Source organism: Periophthalmus magnuspinnatus, chromosome 6 (assembly GCF_009829125.3).
Source record: "Periophthalmus magnuspinnatus isolate fPerMag1 chromosome 6, fPerMag1.2.pri, whole genome shotgun sequence".
NCBI classification, from domain to species: domain Eukaryota; kingdom Metazoa; phylum Chordata; class Actinopteri; order Gobiiformes; family Gobiidae; genus Periophthalmus; species Periophthalmus magnuspinnatus.
The window spans coordinates 26,371,605-26,391,595 of record NC_047131.1 but is presented as its reverse complement, the minus strand read 5'-3'; the positions used below and the strand labels follow the sequence as shown (position 1 = coordinate 26,391,595).

The following is a 19,991-nucleotide window of genomic DNA, read 5'->3' as shown; positions in this document are numbered from 1 at the left end:
AACTTGTCTGGTCAGAAACTACTCTGATGATTCAGGTGTTTTTTTGTGTTTTTTTTGCTCCTGCAAGACCTGGACTGAGATGTGATTTTCTTGCTCCCAGAGGGTCCATTTTCAACCGGTTAAACATACACGCGGGTGCTACCAAGTAAATCGTTTAAATCTAGACAGTATCGGGGCGTCGGACTAAGGGGGGGTAAAGCGTACTGTTTACCCAGGGCCCAGTGCAGGGAGGGGCCCCTTACAAACTCTGTAATATGCATTTTTCACAAGATAATATGTAGTGCAGGTCCCTCAAGATGATTTTTACCTAGGGAATTTCATGCTACACCCCTAGACAGTATAGCATGTGACGGCCATATAACAAAAACTATTTATGTGAAAGTTGTTTACCTGTTTTTTACTGCCTTAAAAAACTCAAAAACAGAACTAGCTTGTCTTACATAGTTTGCAGTTGCCCGAAGTTATTCCACACTTACCTTATACATTCTTAAATATTCACCTCATCGAGTTTATAAGCATTTTATAAGCACAACTCTGAGAGACCAGTGCAGAGTTTTGCAGCAACAACTACCATGCTAATGCGCACTTGCTGATTATCAAACAGTAAATCACTTTCTAATTTTAAGACAGTAAAACTCATTCTAATTAGATGCCGGCAGCACAAAACTGATTTATTTTTAGCTTAAGAGCACATAAAATATATCTGTACTGAGGCAAAACAAATTTTGGTCAAATACATGGGACAAAATGAGGTAGAGGACCTTTAATACCAAGGCAAAAATATTACAAGACCTTAATATTTCTGTTTTGTAGAATAGGATTAAAGGAAACAGCATTATTTGGAACTCTATTAGGTCTCAGGGTTTGCCTAATGATGACATTCTGTTGCTTACACAGAGCATTGCACAGTGGTGTATTTGCAATTCAGGGTACAAGTTGAATAGGGAGTTGACAAGAGCTCATTTAGCCTCCCAAGGAAATCTCCACTTACCCAGAATTCTCTGTGACTTGTGTCATCTGTTGGCTCTGTTAGCTCTTTCTAAATATTGTGCTGGATGAATATAATGTTGATTTAAGTTAAAAACACACATTTTAGCGTCAGTGTCAATGTCACTGTGCACATGAACACGGGGAAGTCGCAAAAAAGACATGTTCCTGCTTTGGCTCTGCAGATGACAAGTTGGTCATTCTGTTCTCACACTTAAGTCTTTTAATACTAATAAATGCTAAGGCAGGTCAGTTCTTCTAACATACACAACACAATGTGTATATTACACTATCTCAAGCACACATTCAAGGTTCATTGTGCTTCTTTTGCCTTATTGGTCTACTTCAGTGGCCCGTGTAATAAACAGGAAAACATTTTCTGTACCACCTGTGGAGCTGACAAAATCTTTTGCAGCAATCTAAATAAATGGACAGTTAGAGGACTGTCTGAGGGAGGCACAGCTGCAGGTGAACAGCAGGAGAGTGCAGACAGAGGCCACTGATTTCTGCTAATTTCATCATCAACACCAGCGCTGTGTGCCAGTGTGACAGGCCAAAACGGGACTTCACTGACAGCACAATGCAACCACCAGCCAACCAATTTATTTAACGATACTTATTATATACTGTATACATCTCATTATGTTGTTTTATTATACAGATGTATTTTCTTTGTTTCTTGCACACCACAATATTGAATATTACACCTCTCCTATATATAGACAAATACAAATGTATGTAGGCTATGTGAGAAATCCTCCTACCTCCTACACTATTGTTGCCCCAGCAACAGATCCAATACTTAAAAGTTAAGTCACCTATATGAAGACATCATACAGCAAAGCAGTACTCTGGACAGAAACACCAAAAGAACACAGACTTATCTAAAAATAGATTGTAGTACACTGATAACATAGTTATTGCTTTGCCTGACGGCTGACAGCTCTGTCACATAAATCGCAGTGAACAGTATCAATACTTCGAAAGTGACAAATGTGGCTAGAAAGTGAAGATTTACTGCGGAGAGCTTCTGATGGGGGAGGTGCAGACGAGTTTAAAACAGCTACGCATCAAAGTCATTGACATCACCACTGATTTAACTTTGTCATATTTCTGCTTCTTTGAATACTGACATTTATAGAACTATCACTTTAACTTGCCAAGAAGGCGACAATGCTCATGAGAAAATTGGAGAGGAAATGACAACAGCAAAAAGCTCATCTAAAGACATGACAACCGTAACACTAAGACATGACGCCATAGTAAAAGTGACACAAAATATATTCTTCACCGGCAACATCAAAACACGTTCTTACATTGATGTTACTAAAATACTTGCATTTCTTTAACGACATTTGTAAAGCTGTGATGAGAACTTCACACTAAACATCTCGCAGACGACCAACCTGACCTCTCCATTCAGCACAGTGCACAAAAACAACGCTCTAAAGACTCAAACGACAACGCAAGCACAGCCGGTGATGGACATTTTGACCTCATGTGTGCAGTACATGTGACTGACCTGTAGGGGATCCCTCGAGCACCTCTCCCGTGTACCGCGTCTCTCTGAAGATGGGCCGGTTGTCGTTCTGGTCTATGACGGTGATCACCAGGATAGTGGGCCCTTCCACCAGGTTCCCCGCAAAGTCTGTGGTTGAAACCTCCAACTATGAATGAGAAATGAAACAACATGGTGAATATTTAAGCAGTTTAGTAATGTACGATGAGTTATGTGGACAAAGGAGTAATCTCATCTGCATTGTAGGTAAGTAACTAAATATATGTGATCAGAATACAAATTTTGGGTGATGGTATTCCAGTATAGTTACTTCTTTACATTCCTAAAATCAAGAGAAAAACATTGTGGTACTTTACATAATTTGGGCGTCAAACTGCATTGTATTAGTAAGAAAAAATACATAAAAATACTAGTCTTGTGGTGAGTGTGTGTGAGTGTGTGATTTTTTTTCGGCAACAAACAACTGTATGAATTCTGTCATGATTTTAAACTATAATATACACTTGTCCCTTGCTAAATTTAAATAAATGTTGGATCGCAGTGTGACTCTAAAGTGCTGTACGTTTACAAGTTTTCTCCCCGACAAAACCCACAATGTCAATGAAACGTTCTGCACCGACAAATTTCAGAAATGCTTTGGACTTAAGTGTTTCCATGCACGGAGAGGCGCCTCTGTGGATACCTCTAGAACAGAAGCACGTGAACGACAAATTTAAAGTGATCATCGAGGAATGGGGAGATAATCCACGAAGGTTTGAACTTTGAGTGTTTAAACAAGAGAGAAATGTGAGAAAACATTAATGCCTGTGTGAGGAAAAGCGTATAAAGTGTGTGGTGAAGGGTTTTACAGCTGCAAAACATATATACTGACTGCTTCCTGTTTCTGAAGAGTGCAGACGCAAACCTTGCTTGCTCCTGCTGCTTCCTTCTTTATTTTTTTTAATCATTTTACCTCTTCTAGTGCTGGAAGATGTGTTTAGTTATGAGTTTCTTTTAAGTAAACCCAAGACTTTTAAACCACTTTTACATTTTTTAACTAAATTTCTGACGAATCAGCGACATGTCTGGGGGGGAGAAACCACAGGAAGTCTTTCTGCGAACGCTGTCGGAACTATCAACAACAAATTAATGAGCTACGAGCATGGATATTTGCCTTAGAATCTGAAAAATAAACAACGTACCACTGTAATGCAAGTCAACGTGGAAGTATCCTAGGCTTTAGTATTTTTCCCCATTCCTGCTCTTTCTGACTTTACTTCTAATTAAACCCTGCTTCTACATTGACTGACAACTCATAAGACAAGAGCGGCTGTGACCATATCGAGAGTCAGATTAGCTCAACGCAGTAAAGAGACGCTAAAGTGAATGAACAGAACAAAGCGTGCCATCAATCAGCCGACCTAATGTATTGTCAAACCCATTATCTGAATCTGGTTAAAAAGCGAGAAAGTGACAAAGAAACATAAAAAAGTGAGTACACGTTTCTTTTGGTTCCTCAAGTCTTTTAAATGGACCACGTTTTCTTTTCAAAGCTGCCAGTGGTAAATGGTTTATATCGCCAAACTAAATATTGAGTGACATTACAATGGCTCTGAAATGTTTTTGCAACTTATAATACCAAACCGAGACAAGCCATTTCATTATTTTATATTGTATATTGGCACACAGTCTGCGTGATAGTACCCATAGCATGCTTCTTCACCTCATTTGGCACCGCAGGCAAATTGGCTGGCCCACATTATGTATTTATGCATTCTCTACCCAATTGTGCTACAGTGCTAGTCATTCCCTGGGTTTCACCTTAGGGAGCCTGCAGACTTTCCACCCTGTACTTACAATATGCAAAATTTCAATTAAGCAAAGCTGCAGCAATTATTCAAGACGGGACGAGTCTGTCATGTTTAGTCAGCCCCCTGCTTGGCCTGCTTCTTTAAATAGGCTCACTATCTTGTACTCAATTATTGTAATTTACTATGCAAATATGTATCTTGCGATGACAGGGATTTTTCCAAGAACAAAAATTCTCCAGTGAGTCTATACCTCACTGTTGTATTAGATCTTACTGGTTTACTGTGATGGACAAAACTAACGAAGTCATTTGTTTGCGCTGAAGCCAAAGTGTTGGTTTTGGTAGTTTATAATAAAAATTATAATAAAAACAGACTTAAATACAAAACTGAATGTGCCAGTTTAAAATAGTGTAAGTCCTGTGTAAGATTCAGTTGTAGCACTCCTCCAAAGGGTGGAGTATTATGCAAAATGTACTTTTTTGAAGCTTACAACCATGTTATAATGTTCCCTCATCAAAAAGACATGTCTATCCGTGTATGTTTGAGTTCATGTGATTTCTCTCAGGCGCTGGTCAAACTCTTCCCCTCCTGCTCCTGTACGGCAATTTTCTTTACATATACAAAAAATATATATGTACTACAACTTCACAAACCTGGAGTATTTTCATGTGCAGAATTCATGCCAATTGTGATAGCACTCTGAGTGGGGAGTGGCTTAGCGTAGGGAGCAAAGGGGGAAGGTTCTCGGAGTGTCAGAAAATAAGCTGAAACTTTATATTTTAAGTGTTGTTTTCTGCAAATATCGCATTTTCAAAACAATAAAACGTAACATAGTGATCTAAAGATGTTATGAATTAGCAGTTAATCCCCCACAGGAGTCTAATACTCGCTCTTTAATCTCAAACATCTGATATTTTCCATAAGTACGTGTAAGCTACAGGCAGACGTTGACCTCACAACTCAATTCAGAAAAGAAACTACAGTATTTTCTTCTGCAGTAGATTTCAAACATATTCCCAAATTACTCAAAAGCCAAATCTGAGTGGACTTGAAAATCTTGCCAATCAGAAATGTTAATTACAATATTAACTTGTGCTTTCAAACTTTTTTTTTTTTATGAGGTGTGCTTCTAAAATCAATCCGTAATTGCTGTTAACGACAAAACATTCTCATTATGGGAGGTCTCCTTTGTTGTCATTCACACTAATTACACTCATTATACAAATTAATGTCCCAGGAAGTTATTTTAGGTTAAGAGCACTGGTAAAAAATGTACTGGGCAGAGAAAAAAACTGAAACAGGGCCATAAACCTTGTAGATAATGTCATTTTGGGGGATAGGCAGTGTTTAGGTGCATGCAATCGGATAACTTAATGCAATTTAAGAAACATTATACTTGTTTACAATGCAGTCAAACGTGCACTGCTGCCGTATCTCGTCTGGCCGGTACCATTTGTGCGTGACATAATGTGTGCGCCTCTATGAAGTCACTGATCTGGATAGTGATTATACAAGAAAATTGACACTGATCTAGATATAGTTTGTAGAAAGACTGCAAAACTAAATACAATTAGGCCTGTCATGCACGACGTAATTCTACAGAGTAATTTTGCGATAAACAATATTTAAACTACGTAATCCCAGGAAATTGATTTTTAAATGTACGGTATCATTAAAAAGCCTGAGCTGCAACTCATAAACAACAAAGTGGACCCATAATTATTTAGCCAGAAGTTATTTATTCAACTCTCTGCAGCTCAAATCTGACCGTATTACATCAAAACAGCAGAAATCTCCACACTACTGCGAATAAATATACACATAGTTCCAGCTTTCATATACTGAACGGTAAGTAGTTGAGTAATTATCATGACAGGTCTAAAATTTGAATAAAAAAAAATAAATAAATAAATAAAAATAAAGGATCCTATTATTAGAACCAGTGGAGGAAGAAGTACTCAATTTTGTTACTTAAGTGAAGTACAGATACTGCAGGAAAAAAAATATTCAAGTAAAAGTATCACATGAAAATCTCCTTAAGTAAAAGTACCTGTTTAAAATGTACTTAAAGAGTAAAAAGTAAACGTATAGCAAAGATTTGTGCTGAATCTGTTCAACAAAAACTATTGAATCAACCTTTTCATTCAAGCTATTTTTATTTATTTATTTGTTGTTATATTATGAATGTGTTAAAAATAAACCCTCAGCCTTTTCTGCAGGTCTCAGTCCAGTTAAAACATGTAGTGTAAGTGCAGAAACCTTCTCTCAAATGTAGTGACGTAAAAGTAACAAGTATCCAAGTACAAATACCTAAAAATTGCACTTAAAGGTTCTATATTACACAGAATGGATTGTTGTGAGTTTTAAACCATATTATAATGTTGTTACCTCCTCAAAAAACAGACCTGGAGTTGTGTTTTGTTTCATTCAACCATGTTTGATTAACCCTTTATGATTAGTCTGTCTACAAGTACTTTACTACTTTTACTTTGTCACGTTCCACCACTGATTAAAACACGAATCACACATATAATTACAGTTGCAATCACAGCTAGATTTTTTTCTCTCTAATTTTTCAGTCCTAATTTGCAGATAATCAGTTTCAGCTTGTTATATATCCTTAAAAACATGTCTGTGCCTCTTATATATTATTATAAATATGTCTCTGTCTCTTTGGTCAACTTAAAATCCACAAACATCCAACTGGGGTCATGCTAACCACACGAGGAGGAGGAGGAGGAGCATATCTTCTCCTCACGTCCTTCATTAGTTATGGCATAAAGTCGTGGATTCACCTAATGCCTCGAGCAGGTCCTTGTGTAATCTTCAGCATCACATTACCAGCCTCTCCTCCTCTTATCAGTGACGCATGACATCATCCCCTCTCAGTCTCGCACGGGTCAGCCCACTCCCCCGCACTTCTTTGGCTTTTTTTTTTTTTTTCCCATGTCCTATCTATGGACCGTTGCCATGGAGCCTGCCCGGAGCGTACGCTGTAATGGCACTGATGGCACACATGCATCTCTGAACTGAGTGTTTTAGGTGTTAGCGACTTAATGGCGTCATACATCATCTCGTCTGTCTTCCGGCTGTAGCGTTGCCCTGGGAATACACCACCGGGGAATGATTGTGAGAAGCACCATTTATCTTGAGTTTCCATCATGCAGATCTGCTGACTCTCTGCTAATGATACGTGCTTCAGATCACTCGCCAGTGCGCTCGCTTATGTCTGGGCTCTGATTTCCAGGAATAAAAAAGAAAAAAAATCTCTGACACCATTAATCTGCAGTTCTTTTTAGGTACACTTTTCGATTCCGTGAGTAGAATAGGATTACAAGAACTCAGGGCTGTAGAATAAAATAGTATCCTTCTGCAGTAAAAAAAAATAAAATATGTTACAGACAGAGGGGTCAGGCAGGGCTAGAGGTGTATTCAAACCAAACGCACAATGCAGGCTGAGCTTAAATGACCCATGTTACGCTATTTTATGATGTTTAATGCACAAACCCTGCATATTTAGGCTGAGTTCTTCTTCGGAAAACACTCTGTTCCACCTTGCGATGTCATGTGTTGATACAGGAAGTGCTCCACTCTGTTTTTAAACTTCATACATCTTCACTGAAACCTGAAAACTACCCTCTTCATGACATTACAAAGTGGAACCGAGCGTTTTAAGCGTTAGAGATGTAGACAGACTAATGATAAAGAATTACTCAAACATGTGTGAATGAAACAAAACACAACTCCAGGTATGTTTTTGAGGACGTAACAGCATTTAAACATGACTTAAAGCTCACAAAAGTCAGTTTTGCATAATACAGAGGTGGTTTTAGACTTTTATGGAGTATTAACATATAGCACGTTACCTTTTATTGATTTGAAATGTGATATTCAAATGTGTAATTAGCCTCAGTTTAGTTTCTGACTCTGAGTTCCCGTCCCCACTTGCTCCCCACACTAATTCCCTTTTTCTCCCTTGTAGAGCACTATCACAACACAATCAGCATGCATTTTGCTAAAGAAACTACTGCACATCACATCAGGATTGTGAAGTTGTAGTGTATTGCTTTGTTAACCATAAGGAGGGTTAGAACTGTAGCGCATGGCAGGAATCTCATTTTTACTCAAACATGGATGACCACTTCAGGCATGCTTTTAATGTTATAAAATACAATCTCCTCTTTAACCTTAACATTACTTTACATTTATAAAGTTATGAATAACTTATGAGTTAAACCTCTTTTTATCTGAGTGAAAGTCATTTGAGTCAATGTTTCCAGTCCCTGTGCTGAGGATGACGTGTGTTTGATTCGGAGCTCCCTGCCGGCTGCCAAACAGGTTATGGCTGTGTTGTTGGTGTGATCTTCCATTTAAATGATCTGATGCACAGCGTCTCACAGCTAATGTCCTCATTACAGCTCAGACCTGCTGCGTAGAATGTCAAACTGTGCATGTGCAAATGTGTGCAAGCCTGAAACAACTGTATATACATCGCATACCAAAGGGTGGCTGGCTCATTGACATATTTGCTTTTGGCTTCTGTATAGACATAATCAATGACACCCATGGATCAAATGACACATAACACAAAATTAATCTAGGACTTAAAACAATTTGTCTGACCTCTGGTTGAAATCCGCAATGCTGATTTTTATTAGTATAAGATATTAATAATGAGTGTAACACACAGTCCATACGTCATGTGATGACGTGCTCATTATCCATTCATTCTTTATGTGCACAGACTGAGGGAAGCTGAAATTAACAATGCTATGTCAGTTCGGTGGACCCTTATAATTTGTCTCGTTTCATAGAATTCATTCTTAATTAAGGCCCATTAAAGTAGCTGATGGATTGATGAGAGTACAAAACTGTGTGTAAAAAGTTATGACCATTTTTAGTACTCTGCTAAACTCAGCAGAGGTTACAGGTCTAAAAGAGAAGACATATTGGTCCCAACACAGACCGCGCTACAATAGAATGTGAGAAGAGGTGTTGTGAATGTATAAGTTCTATCACACAGGGTGGAAACAGGGCTATCATCACTTCTAGTTCCTGTGGGAGCTGCTTGTGCAGCACACTCTGTAAACACAGGGAGGAAAGTGAACCCAGTATTAAAATCTTTGCAGAGGAGCTGTATCTAATTAGCCTATTGACACATTTTTGCAATGTGCAAAAAGGGATTTCTAAAACTGGCAAATCTGTGATACAAACATTGTGCTTCAGCTCGTGGTGGCTTATTACAGACAATTAAAGAGTGGTTCATCATTTGCCTGCTAGCAAAATATGAATCTTTTCTTCATCTCAGCACAAGACTTAAAATTAGCATCCACGTGGGCCCAAAGGCCACTGACTTCTCTGTTAGATTGTGCTTAATTCAGTAAAACATCGCACTGTGCCTGCCTGTAGGCACATTTCCACTTAGAATATTGATGCTGAGTTTCTTGTAGAAAATATAGGAAACTGTACACAGGACACAGTATTTTAAGATCAGGTCTGGATCAATAAAGAGACTGTTAAATTGTCAACATACATCTTCATATGATATTTTGGAGTTATATATATATATATATATATAATTTTTTTTTTTTTTAGATGATTGTGGTCTTTCCAGTTGGACACAGAGGATCACACGCACACACACACAGCTTCTGACACGTCTCCATAGTTCATGAAAACTGATGAAACCTTAATCAAAATCCTGTATTAATCTTCAAGAAACAGCTTCTGGGGAATTGGGAGTAGAGTATAGAAAAATCCATTCCATCTCCATGGATTGATTACAGTATAGAATATAGGGAAAGGTGTGTGGTGGAGCGCCGTCGATTTGGCCCTGGGTTCATTGTGGCAGCCTGATCAGAGCCTTAACCAGGGACAAGAAAGTGAAGTGAAGAAGCCTGCGCTGAAAAGACTAATGCAGATATGGAGCCTCTCTGTTTCCTCCCATCGGCTCATTTCACAGTCACTCAGCATTCATCTCTTCCCCAGCCATTCAAGTAGTCCTCCCTTTGGCGGGGAGCAGAATTCAAAGGCAGCGCCGTGCTTTTTTAAGATCCCAGAGCGGTCGCTGGAACACTCATGTGGCTCGGGTGTTATCGGCTCGTGCTGTGCTCCTCCCTGCACTCACCTCTTCCTGCACAAAACCCAGGCCATTTCTGGAAAGTCCATGAAAAGAATCAGTACGATGAAAATGTATCGTAGAGAGTGTTAAAATGCAGTATGGTGAAATTTAGAAGTAACATTACAAAAGTGAATCAGTTTATTCATCCAGTGAGAATATAATGCAACAACATGATTGTTTTTTTGGGTGTTTTTTTTTTTTTTTGTTTTTTTTACTTTATTTTAACAAGTGGCATTATTAGCGTCTACATTAGCCTCGTATTACTAAGATACAGTATGCAGTATGCTTTCTGGAGGCAGCTTGTTACTTGCATGGTTCTTTTGAAATGAACATTCTCCATGGAGATAGATGCCATACTGTGGAATATTATAGCCAAAGGAACAACATTTCCATGGAAACAAGCAGGAGGAGGTCCTCATTCAGGCCAAATAACAGTCAGGTTTGTGGTTATGCAAGCTCACTCACATTAAGGACGTGTGTTTTTGTGCGTTTTCTACAGAAATAAACTCAAAGAAAATAAAAAGAAATTACATTGTCTAATTTTTTGGTCTATTTTGGTGGTAAAAGTTGCATACTGTGGCTTCGATGCTGTTGGAAATAATAAAAATGCATTGGAATTAGTGTCTCTCAAGTGACCCAAGGCACTTTACATTGCATTATTTATTCCCCGTTGACATCAGCCCCTCCGAAAACCATCAAAATTCCTGCAGTCCCTATAGCTTTCACCATATTACCTCTGAAAGAGTCTTCCATACATTTCTGTGCGTCTAAACAATGTGTCTAAAAGGTATGCAATCTCGTATATGTTCTTTTTAAGAGCGTCCTATCGAGCAGTATGCGGGCTGCTATGCCATTTTCAAATTGCTCAAAAGCAGAAAGACTTTCATGTCCCACCCACCGAGTGTGCAGCCGCGTTGAAAAGCTTTTCTGTCTGCTCCCTAAATTTCCACAAGCCTCCTTCCACAGAGCGTCAAGGTGTGATAACAGTGGGGTACGAGTTTTGCTTTCCTCTCCAGCCCTCTCCAGTCTCTACAATGAAAAACACCTCCACACTGTAGACAAAGGGATGCTAAACTGGCTTGTTCGCACCTGTTGCATCGTGCTTCAAATAACTATGTTTTTCTAGACTGAACTTATGCCACATACCAGGGCTTGGAGGGTGGCTGTCAATGGAAACAAACATGGCGGCTCAGTGGATTCTTCAACTTCACGCTCGCCGAGACTGCAGAGTGATTAATGACCAGCAGTAGGTAGTACTCTGTTATACTTTGGAATAACGTTTTAGTTAGTAGTTGAGTAGGTTTCAGAGCTCATTACTCCTACTTTAGTAATATATTGCACAGTGTAACAGGACTCTTACTTGAGCAAAAGTATTGGTTTCTCTTCCCACTATGAGTTAAATCTACAGATGAATGAAGTTACAGATAGCAGCCACATACGTTGTGTTTCAAGGGAGTTTACCAGTACTTAAAGCTCCAGAAAGGTACTATCTATAAAAAGGCAGGACTTATAAGGACTTAACTCACTTTACATAGTGTCCCTACAAGGTCATAAATGAATATACTGTTAGCTGTTCAAAGAGAGGCAAAATATGTCGCTAACAGATGCTTGCAATCACTAAAAAAGATGTACTACTACCTTTGGTCAACTTGAAAATGAATACCCGTGTCATGTGGCCAAAGCAGCTGGTTCCAGTGACATGTTAAAATAAGCATCAATAAGTGTTGCATTCTTACAGAGAAACAAGATCACCTCAATGCTTAAGACATAAAGTATTCAAGAGTAAAGTAAAAATCATGCTCTCTCCCTAAACGCAGACTACACAAGTTACGTAGAGTCCTGCAGCTGCGAAGTGCCCCACCCCCCCGAGTCCCGTCATGCTCCTCTGTCTAAATATCACTTTCTGTTTGGTTAAATGTGTTTGCTCTCGACCCTTCCTTCCTCCCTTGCTCATAAACACAACTCAGCGGCAGCGTGAGGACAGCGTAATGTAAGTTTACCACATATGCATCTGTTGTCTCGACTTTGGCTCACACTAACAATTCAGCATCTTTAGGCCGCAGCGGGTTACTTACTCTTCTTAATAAGAGAAACTTTGGCTTTGCTGCGCGAGAGTGTGACCTGTGAACGAACCGCAAATGCGCTCCCATTTTCATGCAGAATTAATGAGTTTTTTCCACTAATGTTGGCTACGTGTAAATATGTCTGTCTATCGTACGTATATTCATGTTTAATCACTTGCTAATTAGTCAAACACTGAAGATTTAAACATTACAGAATCCATAAAAGTGATCACGCTTTAGCCAAATGGAATACAATAAAATGCACTAGAAAACAGCAAAAATGTCTTTAATATAAAGCTTATATTATACTATTGTGAGTGATACAGACACATTTAGGCAGATGATGCAACTGTCATCATCTGCGTCGTGTTGAGGCATGTGAATAATCGCTTGAACCCACGTGGCACTGAAGTGGCAAAGGTCAGATCCTGCTCAGGGCCCCATGAAGCTTAGATCCAGCTCTGGACAAAAGCTCTGACTTGTTTAGAATACGTTTAAATTTGGAATCAGGTATTAAATCCACCCTGTTACTCTTACCGAAGACGTTTCAAGTAGTTTTCAATACTGTTTTTTGTTTTTTTTTTAAACATTTAATTGAGTAGAATTTCTTGGACCACTACTTTATACATGTACTTGAGTAATATTATTACTCTCTTTTTTTAGTACAAATTTTGGCTAGTTTAGGTGATAAGTCGGGATAGTACTTCATGCACTAAAACAAAGAAAATCCAGCTGTATTTTCTAGCTAGAGCAAAAAGATTTATACACACAATGGTCAGTCTTTGATACTGGTACAAATTTCTGTGTTTTTTTAATAGACTTTGAAATACTAAGTTAAAAATAAACAGCTTCCTACACTATGAACTTCAGAAACAAATCTCAGTTTCGATCATTTTTGGTCTATCTATCATATTTTTCAGGCTATAAAAGGTACATTTAAAAACCTTTAATTTTCTCAAAAATCGACAGTGCGCTTTATAACCCGGTGCGCCTTATGTATTACTTATAAACTACGAAGCCGCACTGCTTGATGGATTGTCGGAGCATTACGACTACCGTAGTCAAGAGCCTCATATTCTGGTCAGAACACATCACCAACATGTTCACCTTTGACATCCCCGTGAACCGTACTATCGAGAAAACAGGGTCCAGTACGGTATCTATGCGCACCACAGGGAACGAGAAGTCATCTTTCACTGTAGTTCTCAGTTGAAAGGCTAACGACCAGAAACTACCACCCATGGTCATTTTCAAGAGGAAGACTTCGCCAAAAGAATAGTTTCCGGCCGGCGTCATCATCAAGAATGGACGAGGAGAAGATGAGTGAGTGGCTCAAGTGTCGTCCGAGCTTTCAGCGAAGGCCGGAATCATACTTAAACAGCTAAGTAACAAACAAAGAGATTGACGAGAGGGCCCTGAGCGTGCTTTTGCTTCGCTTAATGCGCCCATACACTGTATAAAGAAGTGGACTAAGCGAGTGTGACGTCACTTTATAATCCGGTGCGCTTTATGTATGAAAATAGACCAATGCATTGATATAGCACCTTGTAATCCGGCACGCTTTCTACCCCAAAAAATAAGGTATATGAGTCTTTATGCTGTCCACTATTGGCATCATGCGAGTGTTGGATGCGAAACGCTCCTCTTTACACTAGAAGAAAAGGGCTGAGAGAACGTCACTAAACATATAAATACATGTTCCTCCAAGGCCTGCAGAGATGAGGCGGTAGATGGGAGGTCAGCAGAGAGAGCATGGTTTAAAGTATAGCTGCCAGAGAGAATCCTTTATTCAGCTGACCGTGTCCTGCGATAAAAAAAAAGCCTACTTCAGAAAGCCATGAAGGGACACAAAGGCTCTCCCTGGTGTATCATTGTACAAAATAGAAGCTCCAGTCTTAAGCTATAATTCAATGTCCTCCTGCCTGGCCTCGGTGACGATAAGCTGTTCTCACTCGTGTCAATGGTGTCATTCTATACATGGCGCCTTTAAATATGTTGCTTTTATAAATCTGGCACTTTTCTTTGAGCCTAGATTTGTAAGAATGTAACTTTGCCTTGCCATCGTATACTATAGATGTATTATAAAATGTCTCCATCTAATTAGACTCTTTTTATCCCTCCTGAAAGGCAAAGTGTGCTGTTAGCGTGCTAGTTATTTTTACCTCTGAAAGTTGTGAAAAGCGTTTATAAACCCGTCACAGTGAATAATTATGCTAGAAATGTGTTCGGGAGGTGAGAAATAAGTTTGGACCGCTGCAAACAAATGAACTATTTCTTGTCTTAAGATATCTAAAGCCATCTGCTGCATCGGAAAGGTCGGATTAATAAAATTTACGTGTCAGTCACTCAGTAGGGGGCCCCGAAGGAAGAGCGGGCACGGAAAAGTTTTTGTCTGAAGCACGATACGATACAGCACGATCGCCATGCGCTAGAACGAAAAAGTTACGAGTATTTGAATTAAATCATGCCTTCATCGAAAGCAGTTCCTCGGTGGTATAAATAGCAGTGCATTTGTCTCTTTTTACTGTAATTACTGTGCTCTTCCCCCAGGTAAAGTGCCCTGACCCATTTTACAGCGTTCCATGACTTCTGCGGTCAGCGACGGCCATTGTATCTGCTTATTTCTGGCAGAATGACAGTCTCCGGTGGGCACGGCTGAAAGCGGATCTGCCCCAGTAAGAGACGCAGTGCATTATGGGGAGTGCCGCGTGCCCCTGCAGGAGGTGGACAGGGCGAATTAGAAGCCCCTATGCCCCGGGCTGTGTAACAGGCCATGGGCGCTTTAATCAGGTTATCTTTTAGTCAAGCCGCTGCACTGTGACTATAGGGAGTTTGGGCGGACTCGTGAAGCGCAAGTTCGACACACAAACTCAAGAGTGAGAGGCCGTGATCCTGACGAGGAGGGGGGAGGATTACTGTAAAAAAAAAAGAATGCAGAGAACTTCAGGAACATGTCAGAGTAGGTCAGCAGGACAGGTTTGATTTTATCGATTTGAAGTCCATCACCAGGGAAAGAGCAGCGCTAACGGAGAAAGCGGGTAGACTTTTTTTTTTCAGTATAAGGTCACTATATAAAATGGGCCACTTTTTGGTTAAATAAGGTTTATAATAATTAAAATATCTATATGGTCTAAGTTACACCAAATCTAATAATAAAGGTTCTGAAAGCATGATTTTTTTGCTTCATTTCTTTACTCTTAAACCTGATGTTGAATACTGTGTGTTACAGCATTGAGGTGAACTTGTTCCTCTGTAAGAATGTGAAACATGCTTATTTTAAGAATGGACACTGGCACTGGAATCTGCTACTTTGGTAACATGATATGGGTATTCATCTTTCGATTAATAAAGAGGTCTAGTAATACATCTTTTTAGTGACCGCAAGCATCTGTTAGCGACGTATTCTATCTCTGTGAACAGTTAATGGTATTCCATTTATGACCTTGTATGGACAGTGTGTAAATTTAGCTTGAGTCCATATAGGCCAACCGGCCATCTATAGATAGTACCTTTCTTGGGGTATAAGTACTGGGTGGCTCCTTTGTACGTACACACCAACATACACTCTCAATACAAACGTACACAGAACCTCACCCAACACACACACTCACATACACACACACACACATCTATGCATCTGCCTGCTGTCTGTAACTTTATTCATCTCATGAGATAAACTTCTTTCAACTCTCTACCTGGTCTGGAATCTCTTCCTTAACGATTACAGGTTCTGTACGTGTTTATTTTTCCCATGTATTTGAGGAAAATTCATGTTATCCTGGCATAGATATATTGTATAAGCAGCTTTTGAGGTTGTGCTGTCTGGATGCAAATGGTAAATGGTAAATAGTTATGTTTTTATATAGCACTTTTCCACCTTCAAGTCACTCAAAGCACTTTTACACCAAAGAACCACTCGCCCAATCACACAGACACTCATACACCAGACACTGGGGACAAGGTGAGTGTCTTGCCCGAGTACACAACAACAGTATTCACTTGTAGGAGCTGGAATTGCGCCACTAATTAAACTAACAGCTTTACCAATGATGTTCATTTTGAGAGTGGGATTCGAACCGCCAATCTTCCGATCAGTGAACAGACATCAACTGAGCTACTGTAGTTATAAATTGTTTTATTGTCTGATATTTAGGAAGTACACATTAGCATGCTAAATGTTGCAAACAAGACTTTGCTCTGGTGTCTCAGTATTGTAAAAAGCGATTATAAACTGAGTGAGAAATAACTTGGGACCAGTGGAACCCATCTAAAATGAAGTTCTGATTTTCAAGTATTTTAAAGACAAATAAAAAAAAAAAAATCAGTTTCCTAACATTCATCTTGTTTTCCGTTACAACACATACATCTTGATTTCTTTTAGTTAGCAAGATGTATTCAGGTTCACTTCATCTCACTCTCAAGCTGTCTGCCTGCAAGAAATCAAAACCTACTTCACGCTATTGCTTTAAGTTCAAACGTAACATTGCCTGATCTTTCTATTTCATAATAGCAACAAACATGAAGTGTGCGCAGCAGGGGGTCACGTTAACTTGACAAGTATTAGAGAAAAGTGCCAAATTACAGACCAGAGGGGTAAGAAGCGATGGAGTGTGACCAGAAATATTCCCGTTCTATTTCTTAAAGGTATAGCAGCCATTATTGCAGGTCTGTTTGGTGGGAGGTGGTGGGGGCAGTGTGCTGTGGCCGTGTGTGTCCTTTATCTCTGGCCGACATACAGGGGCTAAGAGCACATCGGCCCTGTTTTCCTGTGTGCAGGCCAGCGTATCCTGCTCTCCAAAGTCCAGGAAATTGCAGTCCAGCCAAGCAGAAAACAGCAGAGGGATTTGGACAACGGGGTTCACCTGTCTACGGCCATAACCTTCATAAACCCACGTGTGTGCTGTAAATGAGGCTTTCCACAGCTGCTGGTCTGCTGAAGCTGCAAGATTATTCCTGAACATACGCATGATGTTTAGTGAAGCCAGTATTATTAATTGTGATTTGTTTTGTGAAAATTGTGTATGAATTTGAAGGGCATACAGCTATGTGACCTGCGTGGAATCCAAAATACACACTTCCCTAATAGTTACGAATATGTGAGTCTGGTTCGGTGCACCTCCACAAGTTCAGATGGGTGTGATTGACAGGTGGATTAGCCAATCAGGGACACACATGGCTCATCCGCACTAAAACAAAAATGACAGCTTATGAGGAAAAAGAAAGAAACAAAAAAAATATACTAAATGAACTGAAAAACATGCACAATTAATGGACAAAGCTCTAAAGTTAATTTAAAGTTAGAAAAATTGAATTTTGTTGCAATGTGATGGATGACCAATGAGCTCCTTCATTCGCACGCATCAGTTAAATGAACTAATCTGGTTGCACAGCCGTGTTTAAGCCTGGCTAGAGGCAGTGACCGAACTAATATCTCTCTGCATAAAAAAAAATATAGAGAGAATTTGTTATTTTTATTTAGATTTGGCCCATTTTGCTTTGTTAGACAGAGACAAACAAAAGTGGGATTAAACTAAACCTGCACTAAACTTGACCTAGACTAGAAGAAAAGCAAATCTACATCAAGACTAACAAAGAAATTATTTCACAGTGTTGATGCCAGCAGCTGCCCAGTGTGTAGTACTTTGAACAGTGAGCACTTTAGATGCACATTTTCACTGCACCTTTGTTATATATAAGTACAGCCATTAACGTAACCTTCACCTGCAGTCATATTATGGCACATTTTCTCTTGACCTTTTCTGCTCATTCTTGACCAAGATAAACATGAAAAAAACAAACACATAATGAGGTGTAATTGTCGGCTCTTTTGAACGGTTCCTTAACGTGAACAGTTGGATCCGGATCTAATTTTTAAAAAGAATCCAATCTTTTTCGTTGCAATTTTTATGTAATTTTAAACTGATTAACATTGAACCAATGCCACAAATATTTTCATGCATGTAATGATTTTTATATCACGTGTTGGTCACAGACAACAGCAAAATTAAGCCACTGAGAATGATGAACAATAGCCCCATCAAAATATTAGACAAGGAATGGGTTAGAACACACCGTTGCCAGATATCGCAGAGATTACACTTTCATAGCTTTGAAAATATTATCAGGTTTGGTCATTTAAAATTGATGTATAAATGTTTGCACAGTAGCATTCCATATGTCCTCAGTGAGCTCATAGTCCCACTCCATCACACGAAGAGCCTCCAATGGGAATATGAAGGTGCCCCTGAGCTGAAACTGGACATAGACTGGGCTGGTTTTAAATACGACGTGTCTTAAAGAGTATTCAGACGTGTAATCATCTAATAAATCATCAGTGAGGACCTGCATTTTCTTTTGTATATTGTTAAATTATAGTGTGAACCCTGCGTGTTTCTTTTTTGACTTTTGTAAAAGTACTTCTAGGGATGTACATTGCAAATTTGTCTTGGCTACAAATGTTGTGGTGTGTTGTTGTCCCTATCAAATAAATAAATTAAAATAAATGAGTGAGAGGTTGGTGGGCAATAATAATAATAATAATAATAAATAAATAAATACATAAAATGGGCATCATATTAACAGTTAGTTTTTAAAAATGATTATTGTAGTGCGACATTTTTATTTGGAGTTTCATAATTCCAAATGGTAAACCCATTCCCACTCTCAGTTTGAACCATTTTAAACACATCTGAGTGTTGGTCATTTGTAGATAAAATTAGTTCTTACATTGGCTTCTGTCATAAACATAAATGATTAAAGAGTCTTTTGAACGGCTCTTTGAAGAGAACGGACCCAAAAGACTCAGATCCCACAAAGGAGCCAAAGTCCCATCACTAAACAACACACTAGATCTTGCCAACTCGCCAAATGAATAAATGTTGTGTTGTGTTCTAAATGAGAAAAGCCTCAAGCGCTTACTGCTTACACGGTTAAGAATTTTAATATCTGCGGGAGGCTGCACTGAAATGCTTTAACTAGCATCTTTGTTCTGCATGCTGGGTGTAAAGCAAGGATTAGTAGAAATTAGCAGCTGTTTTTTGAAATATATTGATTCACAGTTAAACCTACTTGGGTGGGAGTATAAGATGAAGCTGTCAGCAGCTATTGTACCTTCTAACTGCACTAATGCACTCCACTCTTGTATAAACTACATAAGAGGCTTGTCAGGGATGGATCGGCCAGGCTAAAACCTACATTAATAGTGGCTCTGGCAGTTTTTTGTGACATGTAATGGTTTCCTTTTATGAAGTCTAAGTATATTTAGTAGAATATCAAACTGTTCTGAATGCACACAGAGTTGGGACACATCTTTGGTTTGTGAAGATATGTGTTACTTCAGATCATACACTGTATAGATAAATGGACATAGCTAACCTGCTAGCCACGTGTTTAAAGTAGGAAGCGAGCATGGGCGCGCTTCCTGCTCCAATGACTCTGGCTCCTGTCCACTTCACACTGAAAAACTCATCATTTGTCACTCGTCATTTTGGTTTTAAAATGCAGGTTAGCTA

The 19,991-nt window shown here is 39.1% G+C and overlaps 1 protein-coding gene across 2 annotated transcripts in view; it reads right to left on the bottom strand.

Moving 5' to 3' along the window:
• The window catches only part of cdh13 (cadherin 13, H-cadherin (heart)), a 334,193-nt gene that overhangs the window by 174,724 nt on the left and 139,478 nt on the right, over positions 1-19,991 (bottom strand). For both annotated transcript variants that reach the window (XM_055222714.1, XM_055222713.1), the window contains one exon: positions 2,510-2,654. In XM_055222714.1, coding sequence (XP_055078689.1) covers positions 2,510-2,654 — 145 coding nt within the window. The remainder of the gene's footprint in view (positions 1-2,509; positions 2,655-19,991) is intronic.